The 23952-nt window shown below is 40.3% G+C and overlaps 1 protein-coding gene across 5 annotated transcripts in view; it reads left to right on the forward strand.

Annotated features, from left to right (window-relative positions):
* IRF2 (interferon regulatory factor 2) overlaps positions 1–23952 on the forward strand; it is a 40186-nt gene that overhangs the window by 4450 nt on the left and 11784 nt on the right. For 4 of the 5 annotated variants that reach the window (XM_053940177.1, XM_053940180.1, XM_053940178.1 and 1 more), the window contains 5 exons: positions 12399–12528; positions 13460–13567; positions 18523–18622; positions 19238–19414; positions 21385–21431. In XM_053940177.1, the coding sequence (XP_053796152.1) occupies positions 13481–13567; positions 18523–18622; positions 19238–19414; positions 21385–21431 (411 nt within the window). In that variant the 5' untranslated portion in view covers positions 12399–12528; positions 13460–13480. The remainder of the gene's footprint in view (positions 1–12398; positions 12529–13459; positions 13568–18522; positions 18623–19237; positions 19415–21384; positions 21432–23952) is intronic. The other variant, XM_053940181.1, reaches the window with a different exon arrangement.

The raw sequence follows: 23952 nt of genomic DNA on the forward strand, positions 1-23952 counted from the left end.
ATATTCTTTAAAATCATTAGTGTCATGAAGAAAGTGAAGAGGCAAGATAAATGAGACCCAAATAAAACAATTGGGAGGCAACTTCAAAAAAACATGTTTTTCCTGCAATACGTAAATTGTGGTGCTCACAGCCACTGTGTGTATGTCAGGAGTTTACTCGGGTTCACAAGTGATTAGTCAGTCTTTTGGAGAGAAACTTGCTGTGCAACTTAGCAGTCACGACAGTTCAGTATCAAATTTTGGGCACTGACTGCTGACAGAGAATTACTGCAGATGATGATCAAGAATCATTGCTGAAAACTGCTAGTAGAAATTTCCACTGAGAAGCATAAGCTACAGTCCATTTGCAGATAACAGAGAGAAGCAAAACCGCATATTGCCCTTTGTTATGTGAAACTTGTAGCATAAGATTTTATCAAACTTCCAGGAAAAAACTAGCCTATGATGATCCTGTTTAATTTGGGCTTGCTACCCCAGCACTTGTTAACCTGACACCAGTTACAGTCAGGTTAAGTATATCCTGCATGCATTTAACATTGCATCGGAGCGGTACCCCTGCAAAATTCCTCCGACATTTGCAGGATCAGAACCTCAGCTTGTATTTTGTGTATCATATATTAAAAATCATGGTCCGTTTCTAGGTAAAGATACAAAACTAATCACGTGTTACTCTTGCTTATCTCTGTGTCTCATTTGTAAAGATTGCTCTTTTGAAACCTGATTCTTCAAAGGCTTGCAATGATTGTGATATTAAGGGCATAAACCATGAGACAGTATTTACAGAAGTTTTATTGTAGCTAGTGCTGCTACACACTGTGATTAGTGCAAAACATTTTCTGGTTTGTCCTTTGAGTTCTCAAGTGCAAAACAAAACAATAAGCAAGCTTAAAAGATTCTGGATACAATGAAGGAGAGGAACAGATTTGTTAAGTTGCATATTCCTCATGTATGAATAGCATTATGAAAAATATTATTTGGTTTAATTAAATAAGTTCCTCTTGAGTTTTTTTTTTGTTTTGGTTTGGTTTAATTTTTTAAAATAAATTTTATTGGAATGTATGAAGGTTCTTTGTATTGACTATGAGTAAACTCTTGTGTTAAGATTAAAATAGCCATTAAAAAAAACTGAAATAAACAATTAACAGTTAGTGGAATGGAATCCATAATAATAGATTAATGTCAGCCTATGTGTATGTAAATATATATAGACAGATGTATGTATCTATGTATCTACATATATATAAATACTTAAAATTAAGATATTTTGTATATAGCATAAATAATACATTGTACAGCACATACTTCTTATTGATAAACTGTGAAAAGGTTTTAAAACTTGCTCTTCAAGTTAGTGCTGGATATGTTTGCAACTTCTTGGAAGCTCATGTAAAATTTCTGGGTTTTTGAATGACCTAGAGAAGAAAGAAAGAAGTGGTAAGCAGTACAGTAATGATTGATTTCTTAATTTGTAATATATTGCAAGCCCAGTTTTCTGTATGCCAGAAATCTTCTGACCCCATTGTTTGCTTGGGAGCAGATTGCATTAAATCAAGTACAGCAGTCTTCAGGACAACATTTTATCTTGTTGCAGCTTGGACACACATCCAGGAGCAAATCTGCCTGCATGTGGCATACTGTTTCACCCCAGGTGCAGAATTTAAATTTTAACTCTTAATTAATTTAACATGCAATTGTTGATATATAGGTTGCTATCTTTCAAGATAAGCTTGGAAGTAATAATTTTCATATTGCTGTCTATTAAAGAGTAGGGCAGATTGCCGTTTGATGGTTTTTCAGCTAACTTAGACAGGCTTGGTTTGTAGCTTCCAGCATATTTCTGGTGTTAGGAATGGCATTAAAGTGTGTCAAAACTGGTTAAATTTGTCCTTTGTTCTGAACTGCACGTGACAGTGGATGTTGTCCAACCATTTCCCTTTTGCTGTAAAATTATTTTAAGTACTTTTAAAAGACTTAGATACTTTAGAGTAATACAGCATAAAAGAAGGAAGGGTTGCTTACACATTTGGTTTTGTAAAGTGTGATCTGTGGTTAAGTTCTGGGTTTTTTTATATATATGGAGGGATATATGTGACTTGAAGAACCCTGGTAAGTGCACAGAAGACAAAGCCTGTACTGTAATATTTCTGTTGATATTGTATATTGCTTGACAGCAAGCCTCCCAGGCAAGCCTCTTACAGCTTTATCGAAGCAAGATACTGCCTTTGTTGTTAAATAAATTAAGGTAGCAATAAATTTAGCTTTTTATGTGCATTTCATGCATATATGTGTAACACATTTGGTGCTGATGTGGGCTTTTGTGTATTTGGTGTACTGGCTGCTCTTTAAAGGTGTTTTGTTGAATCCTTTATTCAGAACTTTATATGCAACTGAGACGTGAATCAAGTGAGACTAGTGAAGTATTGAATTTAATTGGATAAGGCATATAAATCTGTAAAATCAAAACTAAACAGCTCCACCCCAAAACACTTTCTAAAATTGTGACAGCATCTTAAAAAGTTTATCTAAATAAAAATAATTCTGCAATAGGAAAATGGGCAGGATAGGAGAGTAATGTTTTTAAATTACTGTCAGCTTGCCTGCAGCATTTGAATTCCCAACAGTGTTACATGAAAAAGATGAAAGCAAAACTTGAGGATAAAATTGAAACCAAATATAAACAAAAGTGAAACCAGCTCCGTTGGTTTTCATTTCCCAATTGGCAAAAATGAAATAAGCACTGAGGAAAGAAGCATGAGAGGTTGAAAAATTAATTCAGTTTTACCATTTATTTAATGTGTTGTCTAAATTAGACTGTTGCATGGCAGTACTCCCTTAGCAAACTACACAATAGAGGGTAGGGGCTGCACTCCTGGTTTATCCAGGTGCCACTTTTCACAGCCAGAGGTCTGGGCAAAGGCCCTGCAATATGGGAAGTGGCATCTTCTTCAGTCACAGAAGGGATGTTTTGAAATGCTGTGGCAAACACGTACACTGAGTACAGTGGAAGTGATGACACCCAGGATGATGAAAGGGAGTCAGTAATTCAGCTGGCCAGAGCGCTTGAGTTTTAGTCATGTTGAGATTTGAGTTTGCTAATAGAATAGGGTATAAAATACATGGTTGGCTTGGGGTTTTTTTTTTTTTTTTTTTTTTTTTTTTTTTTTTTTTTTTTTTTGTTTGTTTTTTTTTTTTTTTTTTTTGTTTTTTTTTTTTTTTTTTTTTTGTTTTTTTTTTGCATTCCACCTTTGGGGTCATCCACTTAGATGGGGGCAGATCAACGGTAACCAAAAGATGTAATCCAGTATCAGCTTTGCTGATGGCATGAAATGACTGAATGGTTTCACTTCATTTCCACACATCAGTCAGCATCTAGAAGAATGTACTTTGTGACGTTGAGAACTACCTGGTGAATTAGTCAAAAGATGGACAAACATTGGATGGCTGTGTAATCTCAAATACATTCATTTGAGATTTCATTTCTCCTTCTTCTATTTAGATTTGAGATTTCATTTGTCCTTCTATTTAGAGATGCATGCTTCTGGGCTGTATTGAAAAAAAGGTTGGGTGTTGACGAGAAGCTTGAACAATCTCTGCTCTGCTAAAGCTGTGCTGGGGTGAAATGAAAAACTTTAATTCCAGAGGTCCAGTTCTCACACATTTGAACACATTGCATTCAAGCATATAAAAAGTAAAATTTTTAGATGCCAGAACAGTTCTGAGATTTGAGATTGATGAGAGAATCCAAAGAAGTCTAACTTTGTTAAGTTTAATAATATTTATGCAGCTTAGATGAGAAATGTGGATGAGTTGAGTTGTCTCACTCTAGCTCAGTAGTATTTTAGGAAATTTCTGAGATAGAAATAGCTGCTGCAGATCACAAAGTGAGGCTAATTGCTGTTGGTCTGTGATCAACACAAAAGCTTTAAATTAAAAGTACATTTTGTAACCAATCCTATTAACTATTCATATCCTGTATGTCCTGTGGCATAGGAAAGAGTAGCATTTCTAGAAAAGGAGCATTAGATCATATCATTTCAACAAGCATAAGTACAAGCATTTAATACTTAGTACACTTTGTGGGTGTACAAGAGAAAAATATTTCTTTCTTAAATTCTCCAGTGTCAAGCAATATCTCTGTAATAACTAATTTAATTTATTTTTTGTGCTCAACACATCTGTGTCTTTCATGGTGCTATTTTTGTAACTGTAAATAAGTTCATGTGACAGACATGTTTCCAGCTCACAGTGGGTGATTCAGAGGATCCCAACCCCCAAGTCTGTGCCTACCACGATCTGTCTGTAAAGAAAGTGTCAAAGTAATCATAAGAATGTTTTTTACAAATCTGAAATAGTGTATACTTTTCTTGAATACTTTTTCTTAGAAGTAAAGGAGAAATTCCTTTGCTGAAAGGGCCGCTTTTGCTTCTCTCCGTGAGAAGCAAAAATAGAGGTAGTGAGAGGTAGTTTATGTCTTTTGCTGCTGGATCTGAGTGCTGTGCTAACAATTAGAACTTTAGGTAGCAAAGGTGTAGTTGTGGGTTAGCTATTAACTTCAGTGGTAGAAACTGCCCTTGCCCAGACAATAAAATGAAAGCTTTAAGCAAATATTAAATCACACTTTAGTGTAGTGAGCAAATAGTTCTTGCTGTGTGTTGCAGAACAGTATGTTATACAAACAAAGGTAGCTGTGGGAAACAAGCCCAATCCAAGCAAGGTGGATTATATCAGATGCAGGTCATGGCCAGTGAATGTGAAAACTCTTCCTTGAACACATTTCTCAGTATTTGCTATCTGGAATAATTTTTTCTGCATCCTTGAGTGCCTCTGAAATGTCATTGACTTGCAATCCTGTCTGAGCCTCACAAGCCATCATCATTGTGAGAACAATGAGCTTAAGCACTTTTCTTTTACAATGGCTCTTTTCTAATGTATAGCACCCTATAAAGCACTCCCCCTGTACTTAGGCAAAGGAATGTTAGGCAGGACACTGAGATAAAGACTGCCCAGGCTCTAAAAGGTACTCTCACAGTTTAAGATTCCGATATTGCTGGTATGTTCATGCATAATTTCCCACTGCTTTCAGAGGGATCCATGTAGTAAAAGTGCTTGTTAAAAGTTTTAGGGATGTCTCCTGTAAACCTAGTCATGGAGCTCATGAGAATGCTGTTGAGTTGCATCAGTGAAGTGATTGTTTATAATTTTTTGAGCTTTAATAGCCTTCTAGTTTTCACCTTGCCAGAAAATTCTTTATGAATCAGGTGTCAAATGCTGAGTTTTCCTGACAGCTTTAAAGAACACACAGAGTTTGGCTTCCATGGATTCCAAATGACAGCTAGCAGCAGCAGCAATTACATGTGGGGTATTCAGCAGTGGATTCGCATGTGAGTGCTTAATTCTAGAATAAAATTGATTATTTCGAGGTTAACTGCTCCCCAGTGCAAGGAATTAATTACTCCCTGACAACCATGAGAACAACTCTCTTCTTGTAAACAAGCCCCTCCCAAACTTGTCTGAGTGAAGTACGGAAAAGTCACCACCTCTCTTTTAGGCAGCATTTGAGAGAAAAATATTTAGAAATTCCAGATACTGAGGACAAATCGTGGTCGGTAATCAGATGTAACACAAAGCTTAAGAAGAAAACAAATCAGATATTGGACAGATTATAAGTAATCAATTTATGACTGCTTTTGAGACTCCTGGAGGAGGTGGCAAGGGGTAGTGTCTCTTGTGTGTCAAGATATGTTGTCATCCTGATGCCACCAGAATCTGGCATCTCCCATCTTCACTCCCTGCAAGACTTGAGAAAAAAATGAAAGAAACCCCTAGGAAACAAAGTATTCTTTTAAAGCTGAAGCTAAAGCAATCGTTTTGGATTGTCACCAGACTAGCAGACATCGATGCATGTGCAGATGAGCATTGTGGCAAGGATACTGTGGAGATGATCTTTAGCAATATGTTAAAAGCCTGGCCCATGTTCCCAGCTGATGTAGGTTGCTGCAATGCCAGAGAAGTGGATGTTCTCGGCCACAGACGTTGTGTTCTTCAAGTGTGATAGTGTTCAACACAGGAGCCACCACAAGGGAAATTTCGTTGTGGGTATTGAGAAGCTGAAGCCTTGCTTCATTATGGCTAAGTCCAGAAGCAAAAAAAGAACAACCTTCTGGCTTTATTGTATTAAAATAAGATGGATTTTCTTCAGTGAACTTCTAGTCTACAAATCCAAGGGCTAACCTTAATGAGGCCTGAGATCACTGCAAAATAACACCTCATGTCTTTGCTGCTGAGAGAGAATAAGCTCTATATGGAAACCAAAGGAAAGAGTCTGTTTTGATGTGTAACGTCTGAATGCCAGCCAGGGCATGTTAACACCCTTTGGGTGGAACAGAAATACTATAGGGCTGATGAAACACACTCCATATACAGTATGAGTTCTCACAGAACTGTTTCCTGGGCGTGTTTAACATGCAGTGTGTAATGCTGATTTCAGTACATGTTTAAGTTACTTTTGCCTTTGTTTTCTTTGGTTTTTGTTTTGTTTTGTTTTCAGGGAAAGTCAGGTTGGTTGTTTTTTGCCCTCTGTTGCTTGAGGATAAAAGGGCTTTTCTTCATTCTGCTTTGTGTATCGTTCTTGGGTACAGCAGCAGGAGAGGAGCACATGCTGAATACTTCCCTCCTCCTCCATCTGCCTTGCAATGTGGTGGGCACAACCTGGACACTGCATTGCAGGGCCTTGGAAGGTTAGGTAGCTGTTGCTAGCATGAATTTGTCATGCAGCAGCTTGATTTCCCAGGTTTTTCACCCCACAAAGCTTTCCCCTTAGCAGCCATAGTCCTATTGTAGCCCTGCCACATTTCGTTTGAGAACCTAGGGAAGCAGGTGAAGTATTGCCTGGTGGTTGCCTGTAGAGGTTCTTCTTAATGGCCAGGCCATGCCTTGCACCACTTACACCTGTGCTCTCCCATCCTGCCTGCTCTCCAGTTCTTGGCTGTCTGGCATTTCTTGATGAAGTTGCCTCCTTCCTGCAGGCACTGGAGTAAGTAAGGTGCCACCTTTCCTGGCTGCAGTGAACTCTTTCTTGGTGAAGGACAGGAAGGACATAGTCTTTTCTGCTGCCGCCAAAACATTGGGAAAGAGCAGGAAAGATATTGCTGTTGCTACAGTGTGGATCAAAGTGTTACAGCCAACACAGGAGCTGGGTCTGTGGAGCAGACTGGCCACGGTGAATAGTCTAAAGGAGCTCACAGTAAGAGGTGCTTAGTTAGAAACAAATCTGCCAGTGATGTCTGCCTCATCCCTCCCTGTTCAACAGGGCATCACTGACTGAATAATGGTAAGGAAAAGGAGGCACCACTGCATGCAATTAAAAGACCAGAGAGCATAAGTTTTGTTTTCTAACTAGCTATGAGTCCAGAAAGTCCATTACTGGTTTTTATGGGTTTTCTTGCTTCGTATCTAAGTGAGGATTTCACTTTGAATCTGTAACCCTTGTACCTCTAAAAATGGCAATGCCCACTTTTCCTCATTTACTACACTTTAATGAAGTGTTTTGCTGTTGGTTCCAAAAAAAAATATGGATATTTGCATAATTTGGGATTATCAGAAAGAAGGCATGTTCTGCAGCACCTGTGGTAAGATCCTCCTCCACCTCATGGCAGATAGGAAAGGTACCAGGCAGAGGTCTTGTCTCCCCACACACTGCGGGCAGGGGGAATTCAGGTGTCCACAGCCAAAGCAACTGAGTAAAGTGCACTTCTGTTTTCCTTTCAGTGTCAATCTCACATTTCTGAAGTATTTCTGGGCAGATGAGTCTAACAGGTTTTTTTTACCTGAGAGAAGGTTCTATCCCTCTGATGAGTTTGACTTCTAAGCAGGGCTTTTCTCAGAGTACAGATGGTGAAATCTTTGGAAGTGGTATTCACAGCAGAATAGCTGAAAAAGGTGGTCATACTGCAAAATCCTATATGAAGGCAGAGTTCAGTCTGTGACTAAAGAGCAGAATTCTGCTCCAAGTACTGTTATTTAAAAAAAGATCATGTTTCCATGTATGCTGGAACAGTCTTGGCACAGACACAAATACAGAACCCAGTTCTCTGAATCCTAAATTTAGCATATGGTCTCATTTCAGCATATCTCTTTGGTCACACGGGATGATTGATGCTTTTCTTAACTGCATCAGCCTTAGTAAACAAAGGGAATAGTTTAAAAGTTTATCAGCAAAGCACAAGTAAAGATAACTTCTCTAAAAATAATATTGCCTGTTCTATGTTTGCAGAGAAAAAATAAATTGATACCATGCAATATTCTGCACATATCCTCTGAGGAACAGATGTTTTTCCACAGCTTTGAGCAAAGGCTGTGACCTACTTCACAAGTGTGCCTCCAAGATCCTATCCCACCCTAACTTTTCACAACCATTAGTAATATTTCCATATACTGGTAAATCTTTTAACTTTTGTGATAGGGAAAGAAGAACTGCTTTTCCAGAGGTTTTTGTGGTTTTTTTTTTTTTTTGTTTTTTTTTTTTTTTTTTTTTTTGTTGTTGTTGTTTTTTTTTTTTGTTGTTTGTTTTTTTGTTTTTTTCTTTTGTTCCATAGGAATATACTTTTAAGAAAGTACCCACAGACACAGAGTAGCTTGTATTTTTGGGATAACCTTTGTGCCTTTTCAGTTATCCAGATGCTGCCAGAGTGAAACTGAAGGAAAGAGAACATTGTGTACTGCTCAGAATGCCTGCCATGCCATTGCTTTCACTTTCTGTCTACAGCTGCTGTAATTCTAGTGAAGAGCTCTTCATTCTCAAAGGTTGCACTTTCTGTATGGCAGGAGTGTTATCTCTGTGAAGGAAAAAACAAGTCAGACTTACTAGAATGTTCTTGCTGCAAGTAGGGAGGGACTACAAGCCCTTTATCAATCATTATGGAGTGAAAATATGTGTATATGCATATTGCAACCAGTTTGTACCTTGTTGGGGAGTAGCCTTCACCATGTTCTTGAAGTTCCTCATTGCAAAAAATAGGCTGAACTGACCACAGGACTAGCATGAACAGTGCAGTAATTAAAGCTTTGAAGAAGATCAAAATAATCCCTCCATAAACTGTGGTGGCAGCCAATCCATGGGCCATGATTCTTGAGTGGGAATGGCTTTTCACAGGCTCCCAGTGGCCTCCCCCTCTATGCAAATCCCAGTGAGTTGGGGCTGATGTCTTGCCCACCTGCCGTTGGTTTGGGAATAATTTTATTGATGTCTTCATGTCCATCGATATGTTTAAGCACCCACCTCTGAAACAGGAAATGCCCCTGACTGTGGTCCCCTCTAATATTAAGACAGGTGGTAAAAATAGAGCAAGAAAACAGAAATTATATTCCTGGAGCTACCAGTCTTAATACATTTGTAGGAGGCATGATTAAAAATAGTGATTTTTGAAGACTGGCTGTCTTACTAAGAATGCCTTACTAAGAATCATAGAGTGATATCCTAGCAGGTAGTCCTACTTACAGTGTCTAAATGAGCTCCTCTTTTCAGATAGGGCAGAAAAATGCTTTCTGAGGTCCCATCTGCAGTTGACTGTGTTTCTTGGTGATTAGTCTTCCTTTCCTCCACCATGAGAAACCAGAAGAAAAAACAAACAGGAATTATTTTCAACATAATGCCACAAAGACTTCAGCTTTGGGTCTCTGGGAATATTAATCATTTTCCTGTGAAGCCTGCTAAGTTCCTGGACTTCTTCAGAAAGCTGACTATGCGAAGAGTAATGTTAGCATGCAGCAAAGCTGGGATGGGACTGTAGAGCGATGGAGTACAAGGTGCTTCTTTGTCACTGGTGGAGCTGGTGCTGCTCCTTCCCTCTGCTCCTTCCTTCCTCCCAGCTGGTTCTGTTCCTCTCCCTGGCTCCATCCATGGTCTCTGCAGTGTGGAGGAAGATGGTGTCAAGTGACACAAGGAAGGCATTAAGCCATTTTTCTCCTGATTAACCAGAGTGTGAAGGTTCAGGCAGTCAAAAGTAACCAGGCTTCTGAAGAGGTTTCCTTAGGCCAGCAGATGGGTACCCACAGCTCAGGAGATCATGGTAGCAGTGAAGCCAGTGGGACCTGGATGTGTTGGCAGCTCTGAAAATACTGTTAGACGTGCACTTGCCCCGGGTACAAAAAATACCAACAGCTGTATGTAGCGTCTTCTAGGTGCGAATGTGCAGGGGAAGGGCAACATTGAAGCTGATCATAAATGTTGATGTTTTGTTCTCCTTAAAAGGATTGACTGTTCCTGCTTTTTTTCTTTCAGCTGGGTAAACACTGAAGAGAGGCTGGCAAGAAACTTGGCATACCTGTTGTTTTATAGGGCTCATCTTAGTTTCTGATTTCGTAGGTTTGTTTTATAATTGATATATTCAGATGGGTGGTGAAGCTGGCGTGGTGTTAGGCAATGGCCCCTGAAACTTGAAATAGGCATGCGTTTGCTGCCTATTTTGGAGCATTTCAAATGTCTTTACAAACTGGAATGACTCTTAAAGTCAGGTGATTTAATCTGATTTTAATCACTGATGGACGGACTCCAGGTCCTCCCACCTGGAGCCAGTGGAATAAGGCTTCAAATTCCATTTATGGACAGACAGGAGCTACTTTTAAGGCACTGCAGATGCTGATGTTTCTGTCTGTACAAATTAATCATGCATTTGACAGCTCTGGATGGAGATACTGCACCTTCATTTCTTACAGGCAATTACTCGGTAGAGTTGACTTGGTATTTTCATCAAAAGGGTGTTGTTGACATGCAACTGACAAAAACCCTGTTACATTTTAGCACCATTGTGGTCATTGCTGTCCTGAGGCAGACAGGTCTGGGAATGTCTTCTGAAGACATCCAGTTTTATTTTGAGCAGCATGTGCTCTAAAAGGAGCATGTGGTGGGGGTTTTGTTTTGATGAGCAGAAGCACGGCTGTGCTTGCTCCTTTGTGAAGGACATAACTCCAGAAGATTATCACTGTTCCCTCCAGCTGAACATCATTGTAGGATTATTTGTACCTGGGTTTGAATTTACTTTATGCTGAATAGGTCTTGGGAGCCACTCCTCTCTTCTCACAAGCCAAACTTTTCTCCTGATTACCTTGGATTAATTTGTCTTGGTGTGGGTAATGGATGGAAAGGTGTGTGCTGACAGCTGCAGTTGCTAATCCCAGAGGAATCCCAGCATGCCAAAAAGGAGATGAGCACCTCTCCACAGCATCTAAAGGGGAGCAGCTGGGGAAGCCCCCAGGAATGTGGGAGGGAAAAGACAGGTTGGCTCAACTCTGCCATGTTGGGCAAGACTGGCTTCCTCGTATTAGCGATTGTTGGCAGTTTTCTTGCTTCCTGAGATGTATTGCTTTTGTACAAAGGCAGCTTCTGTTTCCTCCATGTTGCCTGTCCCAAGTGTGCAACATGCTGCTACTTTCAAGATGACTTTTTTGCCTTCTGTCTAAGTTGTTCATTCAGATGGGTTTGAAATTTGTCTTAGAGGCTCATTACCCAGAAGATGAGTCCAACTGCTAAATGGGATCACTCATATTGAGTATTGAACCTAATGCACAGTGTTTCCAGGAATTTACTCAAAGTGCATGCATACTTAAAGATTCCTTACAAAGAAATGCATCTGTTGCAGATAATTGTTTCTTTCTTGTCAGACAAATAAAAATTTGCTCATGTTTTTAGTACATTTCCATTTGCATTTTTCAGCTTTGACTCAGACTGTAGTAGGGGAAGATGGTAGAGATCTCCTGTACACATTCTGCAACCTGGATGAAGATTGTTGGTGCCAAGGGGAGGGGGGTGCAGCAGCATAACTGCATTGCTTGCCACCAACCTGGGGATGAAAAAGTTGAACCCACATTACCCTTGCCCAGAAAACAGCTTCCCTCTTACACAGAGAAGGGATATGCACAAGGGCTTGTCTGCTGTTGGATTCTTGGGGTTGGCTGTTTTTTCATATCTGAAGTGAACCTGAAAGGGAGCTGAGCAATTGCAACCGTTTTCTGAGCTATTTTAGAAATTTGTAGTTTACTGCAAGAGGCTGCAGCTGAAGCACAAGTGACCAGCTCCGTGCAGTAGTAAACAAAATACTAATATGTTTGCTAAGAGATTAGTGTGAGCATGGCTGCTGGTAAATTGTCTGAACACATCAAAGAACCTTATTGTTACATTCAGATTTTAATTCCTTATTAGTTTCAAGGAAATACATCTCCTCAGAGCAATGAGAGGAAACTTTGAACGTTTTTCTTCCTCTTGTGCTGGGTGTGGGCTTGATACTGCCTAATTGTTAGTCTGTCCCATGCCTGTACTCCCATAGGAAGCGAGAACAAACCCATTTACAGTTGTGCCATTGCTGTGTGCTTTCAAATTTTTCTTTCTCTTTTTTATTTTTAAGATCAAAGGTGACAAGGATAGTGGAGCAGAGAAGTTAAGAATGATGCAGAGAACACAGATGTGAAGAGCAAAAGAGAGAGGAAGGAGCTGAGCCCGGTGCAGAGGGGGCAAGGAGAAGCAGCAGCCTAAATGCAAGTACTTGAATGTGGAAATGATGGGTTCCAGGGTGCTTAACAGACATTTAATGTGGTGCTTTAATCTGCCTCTAGTGCCAGTTGGTTAATATTTTTAAAATTTTCTGCCTCAGGTTCAAGACTTTGGACTCTTATGTCAATAATTTACAGCTCTAAACAGGGAAGTGGCATTGAGGTCATGTGTGCATGTGTGAGAGAGAGAGACAGAAAAAGAAGTCAGTTTGAGTCTTAACTGGATAATAAAAGGTGGCGTAGTGTAGTTGAGGGGTGTGTGAAGCACTCACTTCATAGCTGAACAGCACTGAAATGTAAAATAGCAGCTAAAAAATCAGTGAGTGGATTGATCAGAGAAAGCTGGAGGGAGGGGGTGAAACTACTCAGCCAGAATCAAAGTGCTCTGCTAAATTGCTGTGATGTAAAATGTACTTTTATTAATTCTAGTCAAGTTCATGGGACTGAAACTACCATTTCAAAGCCCTTTTGTTAGCAGAGGCATCATTTTAGCTAGTACAATGATGCCTCCTGCATGTGATATTTTTTATTATATTTTTTTTTTCTTGGCAAAAAAAGGTCTTCTGCAAATGCAGGTATGTGGACCAAAAAGAGGTGTCTCCAAGAGTGTAAGTGTTTTTCTTTGTGTCTTCTGGTATCCCACCTGTATCAGCAGACAAACTTTTGCTGATATCCTATGTCATCTTCAGATGAAGGTATTCCTAATACAAGTGTACCAGAAGAATATTTTCTGCCATAATGAAGACTTTATCATCTCAGTTGCTTTTAGGGGAGGTTCACACACAGATCTAAAATAATGTTTATATTTACAATTGTTCAGCCTGCAAAGCTTTAATAAGTGTACTGTGCAGAGGTGGAGGAGCTGCCTGGGAGTTCTGCCTGGCAAACAAGTAACCTTGTCCCTTGTTCCCTGCAGCTCCTTCCCAGGTGGGTGACAATGCCTGTCGAAAGGATGCGGATGCGGCCCTGGCTGGAAGAACAAATCAACTCTAACAGAATACCGGGGCTGAAATGGCTAAATAAGGTAAGGGGGGATGTGCATGCATGTGCTGAAGGGGAGCTTGATAGCAGTGGCTGAGGTCTGCATAGGTAAATCAGCTCATTCCTAGTTTTCAAAGGGGTGACAAGGAGGAAGGGCAAAGCTGAATTCTTCCTGCTGAGCCTGTTCCTCCAGTCTTGCCTGCCAGATCTGAATCGTCCTGCTTTGGCCTGGTAGATCTGTGGCTCATTTAAAAGCATTTTCCAACTCTTTGTTGTTGAAGTGAGTGTTTTTGAAGACTCTACTTGGACTTTTTTTTTTTAACCTGGGAGCACATTGTTCAACAAGTAGCATCAGAGGCATGTGTTCAAAATACTCTCCTGAGGAGGAAGACTATGTTCTGTGTTAGACTGAGTTGAAGCAACAATCTGCTGTTTCAGACTTGTGTGACTTCTCTGACACTTCTCAGCTCGGGAGAAAATAGGGTGACTTTTCCCCTGCCAGACTCAAACCTAATATCCCTGGTCCTGAGCTCTTACTAAGTGCTCAAGACACTTTGAGAGCACAATCGTGAGCTTAAAAATGTCAGTGCCCAATTTGAATTTATTTTGTTTGATTGAGTAAAATCTAGGAGTGTATTTGAGACTTTGAATAGTAATGAATCGTGGAAATGTTGCATGCTTTCTGCACTATGCAGGAGAGTAATTCACCACACTGAAAAGCATGAAGCTGTTTTTGCTACAGAGGCTACTTTATTATCAGAATGGGTGGAAATACACAAAATCAGGGGCAGGAACATAGGAACTGCCTGTCTGGTTAAGTCACTAAGCCAAATAGTCTGGTGTCCTCCCTATAGCAGTAGTAGTTGTGGTACTCAGGTACTCATTTTTAGAGTTGAGGAATGGCAATTGAAATGACTACCTTTTCTTTCAGCTTTCAAAGCTAGAAATGCTCATGACTATGAAATTATCAGGAGCACTTTAAATTTCATCTGTGAACCTTGTTTCTCAGTAACTTCCTGCATCAGTGACTCTCATGCTGTGGCTGGGTAAATAAATATTGCTTTATCCATTCCCTAGTTAGCTGCACTGTGAATTTGAGTAGGTCCTTGTTCTTGCATAATGGGGTCACAGCTGAAGAGGAGACCGGTTTTTACTGTTGGCTTTGTAATTTGAGTCCCATGTTCAGGTCTTTCTGGTTGAATATCTCTATTTTGGTGTTAGGTTTCCTACTGACACTGTATTTGCTGTCCTTTGCTGGGCGTTCCTGCCTAATCCTGAAAAAAAATTGTCTGCGTTGAGGTTTATTAAACTCTGATTCCCCACTTCTACCCTCTGGTTAGGCATCTGCCTGGATTGCCTTTGTTATGCTCAACAAGAAAATTGCACTCCTGAGCATTTCTGTGTAAAAATATTTGCACATTCATTTCAACAATGGATTATTAAACCAAAAATATTTCTATTTTTACTGTAAATCTTGACCATAAATGAAGCCATGCATGGAACCAGTGAAGTGTCATGTGTATCACAGCCTGTTCTATACCCACAGAATCAATTTTATAGGCTGTAGTATTTTAATCAGAGTTTGGTAAAGGATACTTCACAGTTTAGGTAAGAAGGTGTGTCAGATTATCAAGAGAATGAAACTCATGTGTGTGCACAGCTTTTAAGGAAATAAGGTTTAAATATGAAAGAGACATTATTACCATTCTGGGTTGTTATTGGCTGTCTGTTCTTGGGGGCTTTTTCTGAACTGAAGAAAGAATTAAATCTCTCTCAGTTAGAAATGACAAATCAGGTACAGGTGAAAATAATTCTTTCCCCTACTGTCAGTTCATCATTATACCTCCAGAACAAACCCCTTCTTATAGGCCTTGAAGCATAAATACTTGTGTACCTCTTTGGTGAAAATGTTATCCTTCTGAGTGGCATGAAGTAGGAAGAGAATTTCTTTGCCTTCCCTTCTTAATTCCCTTTACCTTTCTTTACCTTCCCTACCTTTACCTTCCCTAAATACCTTTACCTTCTTTACTTTTCTTTGCCTTCCCAGAGAGACAAAACTGGGAGGTGTTAATGAAACAACATAGTTCAGCAGTGGGCAGAGGGGATGTCAGGAGGGGGAGTAGGAGAGGTCAGCGTTCCTCATGGATCTGGAAAAGGAAACATTTCGAGCTGTAATGGAGAGACAACCCACTGCTTTGATGGATGCTTGGAGTATTATCTTGGAGATGGATGCTACTGTTTAAGATTTGTCCTGACTTTGTAGCTAGTATATGGTCTCACGCTCCAAGCATTTTGCAGTCCCAGAGCTCCCAGTGATCACAGATCACAGAATATTCTGAGTTGGAAGGGACCCACTTGAGGATCCTCAAGTCTAACTCTTAAGTGAATAGCCTGTGCAGGGATTGAAACCACAACCTTGGCATTAGTAGCACCATGCTGCTGTAATCAGCTGAGGTTTGATCTACTTTCCTTTTCATGCCTATTTCTAGGAATGTCACAGCTTTTCCCTTTTGGTATTCCCACTGGAGTTTGGTAGCAATTCCTGTTACAGTGCAAAAGTTTTGTGGGTTGTTGTTTTGACTTTAGGTGAGGCTAATTTTTTAACAGAAACATGAGATTCCTACACAAGAGTCCAGTGATGGAATGCTGGACCAGTCAGCACATGGTTTTCCAAGTCTGAGGGAAAGCACTGATGACCCCTTCCTGTTAAGGTCATTATTAGGCAGCACTGGCTGAAGAAGAATATAGGTAATGTTTGATAATGTTTGAAATAAAGAAGTATTATTTAAATAGAAAGTATCCAGGTAAACTAGAGCAGAGCACTCTACTACATGGTATTGATGTAATCAGCTGTCTTTGCAGGATTTCAGGGAAGATTAGATATTTCATAGTTGATGAGATAATATGTAATTTCTGTATAGGAGTGTAAAATTATATATGTATTATAAAATTATAATACACATAGCTTCTGTGATTTTGTTATTTGTGTGATGATTTGACATAATTCCTATGCTTCAAGATATCTGGGATTGGGAAGAACTTTCTGTAATGAACAAAAGCACTGTAATGACCACTTAGACTACTGCTGAGTGTCCTTGCAGCTTCTTTTGAAGCAGTGAGTACAGTTGATGATGACAGGATGCTATGTCTGGAGTCTTGTTCAGTCTGCTAGGTTTTGAATTATCATATGCTCTATTTTAATCTGGTCTATTCTTGAAGTTCTTGTTGATAGAAACTGTTTTCTATTGAAGTGATGATTTTTTTTCCTATGCTTATTATAGTCTATGAAAGACTAAAGGCAGGGAAGCTTATTCTAGGTCTGATGAATACAGTAGTGTTGTGGACCACAAAGAGTGGCTTTGAGGCTTTCTTTTGACTGCTTTGAGTTGGGAAAAGAAGTATCTCTGTGGATGATTTACTTATATGTAGAGGGAAGAGTAAAGAGGCAAAAGACACGTGACAGAAGTGATGGAACTACATTAAGAAGAATATTGAGTGTGAGGACTTGAGGGGAATGAGGAACATATTAAATCATTGCTTGCACCAAATTAAAGATGAAGCCAAGCAAGAAAGGAAGAATGCAATTCTGAACAAGTAAACATGACAGAAAGGATTAAAGATGAGTTGAAGGACAAAACACATGCTCAGAAGAAGAAAAGATCACATGGGAAGGAAGGGAAATAAACGTAGCCTTGGCATGAGTGAAATATTAACCAGTCAGGGAAGAAAAGTGGTTGCTGGGGAAAGGGGAAAGGGTGAAGGATTCATCTAACCCGGCCAGATATCTACAATACAGTCATTTAAATGAGAGCTGCCTGTCTAGAGTTGTATGTAGTCTGTAGGAAGAAATAGGTTCTTTTAGGGTGGAATTCAGGCAGCATAGCTCAGGTGGCTGCTGCAGGAGGAGGGTGCATTTTGCCCTGGAAGTACTTTTCTCTTCACAGACTGATAATTGGATCTGAACCTGCAGTGACAGAGTTTATAGTGCAATATGTCTGCATGTGAAGCCAGAAAGTATTCTTCCCAATAGGGGAGAAAAAAGCTCGGTTTGTATGGCTTTGAAGAAAACAGCATGAAGAGTTCTGAAGCAGCCCTCTAGGTCAGGGCAAAGGAATTCGTTACTGTGTTGTATGACATAAAAGCACATCTGATCCAGCATCCTTCTGGCCCAGTATCCTGTGTGCTAAGTGCTTGTGGAAGGAGTGTAGGAAACATGTTATTCAAGCTCTGAAAGTCACTGAACCCCCAGAGCTGGAGTTACATCCTAAAACTATCATCTTTAATAGTTGCCAGGGATCTTCCATGATCCCTTGGGGAATCAGTTTATACTGACACCATATAAGGCATGCCCTGATTTAGCTCTGTGTTAAAAAAACTAAATTAAAAAAAAAAACTTCCTTTGCATTTCTTTAATTGCACTTTTCTTTGGTCTAAAGTTTCTGAACTAAAATGTGTTTAGGTATCTTCAATGCACTTCTTCACATGAGTGTGTCTGGTTTTTTTATCCCCACTGGAGAGATGTCTGCCGCTGAGATATTCTTTTGCTTGGCATACAAATTTACAAGATCTCTTTTCTTCACCATGCTACTTTTTATTGGCTGAATTCTAAATCCCTTGATTTTGCTCTGTTCCTATGGTTGTTTGGTTTCCGATACATTTTTGCTAATCATAAAAGTGTCTGTGCTGACAAAACAACGCTTTGTATGAAAGCTTAGAAATGTGTAGTACTGCATGTTTTTTCCATGTGTCAGCTCGGAAAGCTGCCAGGCTCATCTTCCCTGAAGTGGCTTCTGAGTATTTCATACACTTGGACTGTGCTCTGCTTTGGTGATGCCAATGGATATTTTCCTGTTGATTTCAGTGACAGTGACACTGGGCTAGAAAGGAGCAAAACACTTGAAAATGCTGAAACTGTGCTTATAAATTAGTGACTTAAAATCATCAGAAGATTCCTCAAGTCTATCAGTGTTGGCATTTCCTGTTTGTTTTCCCTTCCAGGAGAAGAAGATTTTTCAGATTCCCTGGATGCATGCCGCAAGACATGGTTGGGATGTTGAAAAAGATGCTCCCTTATTTAGAAACTGGGCAATTCACACAGGTATTGGAACTCTCTTTTTGCAGGACAGATTTTCACATTGTTTTCCCTTTTAAAGTTACATTTTCCTTCTTTTTTGTCTTAGCTTTTACTAACACAGAGAGTGAATTTAAGTTTCCAGATTTGTGGGAGGCTAAGTGTTTTTTCAAGGCCTGTGATACTCTCCAGCTTAATTGAAGTGCCATAACTCATTTGCATTGAGGAACACAGTAAAACATAATTGATTTAAATGTTAGCAATTGGGTTCAAAACTGTCAGGAGTAGTGCACAGTCAGCACTTTGTAGACATAGGCCTTTAGGCTTTTTATGCCTTTCTATGGATTTGAGCCAGATATAATAAAGGTAAATGCTGTGCAAGCTTTTCCATGTTGTTATGGAGTCACATCAGATCTGCAGTGCCCTGAGTCTTTCTTGAGCACAAACCGTTCATCATCTGTTCTAGAAATGTGCATGAGAATGAGATCACAGCACTCTCTTGCAACCTCAGCTATTGTTAGAATGCTTGTCATGGGAACCAAAGGCTGATACCTTGAAGCTAACCTACGCTGTTATTAATTTGCCTCAAATCTTCAATCATGTGTCATATGTGCCTAACTTTTCTTTTCTTTCCTTGCTCAGGAAAATACCAGTCAGGAGTAGATAAACCTGATCCAAAGACATGGAAAGCAAACTTCCGTTGCGCTATGAACTCCCTGCCTGACATAGAAGAAGTGAAGGACAAAAGTATAAAGAAAGGAAACAATGCCTTCAGGGTGTACCGGATGCTGCCCTTATCTGAAAGACCTTCCAAAAAAGGTAGAGGGGAGAGCTTTTCAACATGAAATGCTGTTGAGGGCGTTGTGTTGAGAAAAAACACCTGCTGCAGGTAGCTTAGTATGCAACAAGCCACCAATGCAAGCTGTACATGGTGCCCTGGCTGGCTGGGAAATGACTGGAACTTACGAAGGACTGTATGAAAAATGGGCTGCATTCAGAAGAGAGGATCAATGAGATGCAATACCCCCAAGCTGTTGATATTTGTCTGTTAAACCTGATGGAGTTGTGTTCAGAATCTACTCCCAGGTCTCCTTCAGTCAAAGAATATGATTAGGGGGTATTAAAGCTCAACACATTTAACTCAGTAGGGGTCATTCAGAATATGGTGGCAGACATTTTGGTATCTTTTTTCAAGCAAGGGTACAATTAAACTGGCTCTGTCTTGAGCTGAGTGAGAGCAGTACACTCACTCAGAACATTAAAGCACGAAACCACATTGTTAGTTACAAAGACCATGAAAAACCAACCCACAGAGCATGATGATGGTGAAATGGGAAAGGTCTGAATCCCCAAATTTAGGAATTAAATCTCCTGCCTGCCAGGAGAAGACCTAACCACCAGGACAATCTCTTAAGTATTTGGTTTTTTTCAAAGTAGAAGCATTGCTTTATTTAGGGCTCATTAGCTTTCATATGGCTTCCTAACTGGTTTATGCAGTAGAACAATGGTTTCCTTAGTCCTCTGGTATCCTGTGCTGTCTAGAATTTTGGATGAAAAGGTAACCTATAAACTAAACACATGGTGTTCCTCTAACACCTGTAGCTACAGTTTGCTACTCTCTTAGATTGAGAAGTGAAAGGCAGATTTTCAGTTTAAGGTCAGTGTGACTGGAAATTATGAACCATGGCATTTTTGGGGCAGAATCATACTGTGAAAGGGAGATCAATGTGCAAAAGGTAGAACATTTATTTTGAAACTGTTTCCAGTCTCTTGTCAATAGTGTATTTTGTTTAGGCCCATTCCCCTGGACCATAACATGTCTCCTGGCAGTAGATTTGTGTAGGAGATAGAAAAGTTCATCTTTAAAGCTGAGATTCTGGGAATAGGGTCTGTGGTAGAAGAAGATTCTGCAGAAAGTCCAGTTACTGTAAAACCCTGACATAGTTTGGGCCTCGTATATATTTTTACATGCCCTTTTTTTGTGTCATGTGGCTAAACACATGTAGGAGCAAAAGAATCTGGCTGCAAACGTTTCTAATTTTCTGTGGTATCATGTAGTAGAGATGGGAAGAGCTCCTGGGACATGTCTGTGCTAGCACTGGGGCAGAGCTGAGCTTGCACCAGCAAGTCTGAGCTTCTACATCAGGTCAGAGCAGGGGCAGCAGCACTGGGGTCTGCCAAGGTGCATGACATTTTGTGAGGGTCACATGCAGTATGATTTTTGGGATTTCAAAGCCCAGCATGATTGCATAAACCACTTTTGCATGAATTGTATTATGTATTTCCCTATCAGCTTGCAACTATTTACAAAAATATTGGTTGAAGTTTATTGTGATCTCTTTTCACATAAAATCAATAACAATCTCCCTTTTCCTGTAGCTACAGAGAAAACGTCAGAAATGTGATGAGGCATATATTTTGATTTTTCTTCCCTTTAAGAATATTTTCTCCCCCTTTCTTTTTTTTCACAGGCCTTGTTTTTTAATTTGTCATTCTTCCATATTTTCACTTTGATTTTTTGACTGCAGTTGCTTTCCTTGGTCCCACAGTGGCTCTCTTTTGTAGCCTTTTAAAAAAGAAACACAAAGCCAGTGCGTTCAAGGTGAATTTTTTGCTGCCCAGGCCTTAAGGGAAGGGTAAAATTAAGCAAAATGTGTTCTCCCTTTGCTAGGAAGTCCTGCCATTTTGAGGCTCATTTTGTGGCTATTTGTTGGTGAATACAGAAAATGTGATGGATAACTAACTCATGGCACACAGGACTTTATGAAATCTTCCTTCTGTTGTTGCAGGAAAAAAGACGAAATCTGAGAAGGATGACAAATTCAAACAAATTAAGGTAAAAAGTGTCTATTTAATGGTGCAAGAGCTTGTGGATACAATCTGTGGCAAATATTTTTTAACAGCCCAAACAGTATATTGTGGTGGGTACTTGCAAATGCTTGTGGTTTGGTTAAGTAACTACAGTTAGCCAGGATGCTTGGGGTTGGTTTTTTTTTGAAATGTGAAGGCTGTTAAAGCCCTGACTTACGTCATCAATGGACACAGCCCTTGTGTTACAATGCCTGGAGGTTGGAAAACTGGCAGTCCGCTATACATTTGCCATTTCTTTGTCTCTGTAAGGAGAAATACAGTAATTAGGGAAGGAATGCTTCTGAACAATGGAGCTACCTTTTGGAGCAATTAATTTCTGTATGTAAAGCACTGGAAATTCATTTTCATTTAGGCAAGGGTCAGAGCTGCACCTTGTGCTCATGCTTTGTCTGTTACAAGGCCTCAGTTGTAAAGCTCTTCAGTTGCAGCCTGAGATTTCTGCTTGTTCAGAGCGTGGGCCCAGACTGATGTCTGCTGTCCCTGCGAGGCATGGTATTTCCTGGCTTTCACACCTCTGCCAAGGGCCTCTGGGAGGTGGTCAGTATTACACACCAGCAGGAGCTAGTCCACCTTCAATTTTTTTAATGAAAAAACAAACCTCAGAGATTTCAGACTCTCAGCTTTCAGTAAAATTGGTGTCCTTGGGCTGTGTGTAGCAGCTGTGCTACAGTGCAAGGACAGATCGGTCCCCTGCTGCTCACTTGTGAAGGGCTGTGCCACTCATGCCTGGGTTCAGGCTCTGCAGCCTCTGGCCAGGAGATTCTCGGGGCCAGGTGAACCCAGAAATGTGGGAAAAAGTGCTCCACTGAAACGGTTTGGAAAGCAGGTGCTGCCACAGCAGTTGTGACTTGTGCAGTTACACCTCAGAATGGTGTGACTTTTAAATTGTCTTAAAGGAACCACTTTGTAACTATCCTGCTTGGCTTATACAGCCACGTGTGCTTGTTACCAAGTGGTAGCTGATGTTTAGAGGGAGCCAGTAAAACTGCTTTGGTCAGAGCAGAGCAGTGTGCCAGCACATACACCTTCCTACCAGTGATACCTCCTGTTAGTTCTTGTGGCTCTGAGCTGGGGCCAGGTAGTATTCTTGTCTGTTCCCCCATTGTGACAGATGTGTGCAGTGGCTAGCCTGGATTTGAAGAGGTGCTCTTCCCGTACTCAGCCACTCTTAGGCTGATTGTTGAATGTTGAAGGCTGTAGTAGTGAAGGGTAGTAAGTGAATTAAAGCAAATGCACATTTCTGAGCATGAAAGCTTCTTACAATTGCTTTGCTTGGTGATGAGAATTCCTGAGATCCAAGTTGCATGTTTTGAATTGAACGCCTTACGGTTACCTTGAAAAATGTCTTTTAGTGGAGCCCAGTGGGAGGCTACTCCACAATTTGCCTGGTAACTGCAGTGGCCGAATTTCTACCTTATCCTAGATGTATCCTTTAGACCATGCAGCTCCACATTGAGAGATATTTTTTTAAATCCCAGTAACATCTTTCTCTATGCATTTAGCTTACGCTAGACATCTGAACACTGAAAATTCAGGTGATTTAACACCAACTGTGCCAGTATCCAAGTCTCTTTGTGGATCTGGCACCATCACCTGAGTTCTAAGATGCATATTTGTTTCTGAAGCTTGAAAGGGGCTACTAAATAAACTTCTCTGTAATCAATCCTCAAAAAAGTTGAGCAAGTGCTTCATGCATAGTATTTCCATAGGGGCTGCTGTGTTTGCTGTGAATTAAAGCAAACAGCACTAGATACTCAAGGCTCCAGTGTGCAGCCCTAACCTGTCTCTGCAGTTGTGACCCTCAATGGATCAATAGCAGCTAATTTATCTTTTTAAGCTCTTGAAGTCTTTGACCTATGGGCCAGCACAACTGGTGCATCTCATCAAAGATCTAGCTGCCATTAACACTTAACTCTCCACCCTTCTGATGTGCCGAGGAATGTTGCGACAGGGTGCATGTTTACCTTGCTTTAGTGTCTGGGAAGGTGCTTGTGTTGAAGTGACAATGCTTTTTGAGTAGATCACAATCACAGCATGTGACATCCAGAAAAAACCTATCACAGTGCCCCCAGTATTTTGTCCCAAAGATAACAGTTCAACAGTACTGGGATGGGCTGGCACTGCAGGTCCTGAGGCTTACCTTTGCCCTGCCTTTGATGAAATGCTTTAGAGCAGTGAAAATGAGCATGGTGTGGACAGCTCTGCACCTCTCTGTGGGTGTCTCTGCTTCAGCAAGCAGAGGACAACTTGCAGCCTTGCAGGGCTGGTAGAGTAAGAGCAGTAGACTTTAGACATTGTAACCAATAAACCTATGAGAGAGTTAATACTGGAGAGGAAGTTGCACGTGTAGAATAATCTTTTTAAAGAAATCCTGAGTAAATTGAATTAATTTTTTGGTGTCTACTCTGAAGGGATTTTTTTTTTATTCCCACTCAAGTGTATCAGGCTTACAGAGAGGCATCTTATGGAAAGCTCGGTCTGTGTAG

The sequence above is a fragment of the Vidua chalybeata genome, chromosome 4 (assembly GCF_026979565.1).
Source record: "Vidua chalybeata isolate OUT-0048 chromosome 4, bVidCha1 merged haplotype, whole genome shotgun sequence".
In the NCBI taxonomy this organism is placed as follows: Eukaryota; Metazoa; Chordata; class Aves; order Passeriformes; family Viduidae; genus Vidua; species Vidua chalybeata.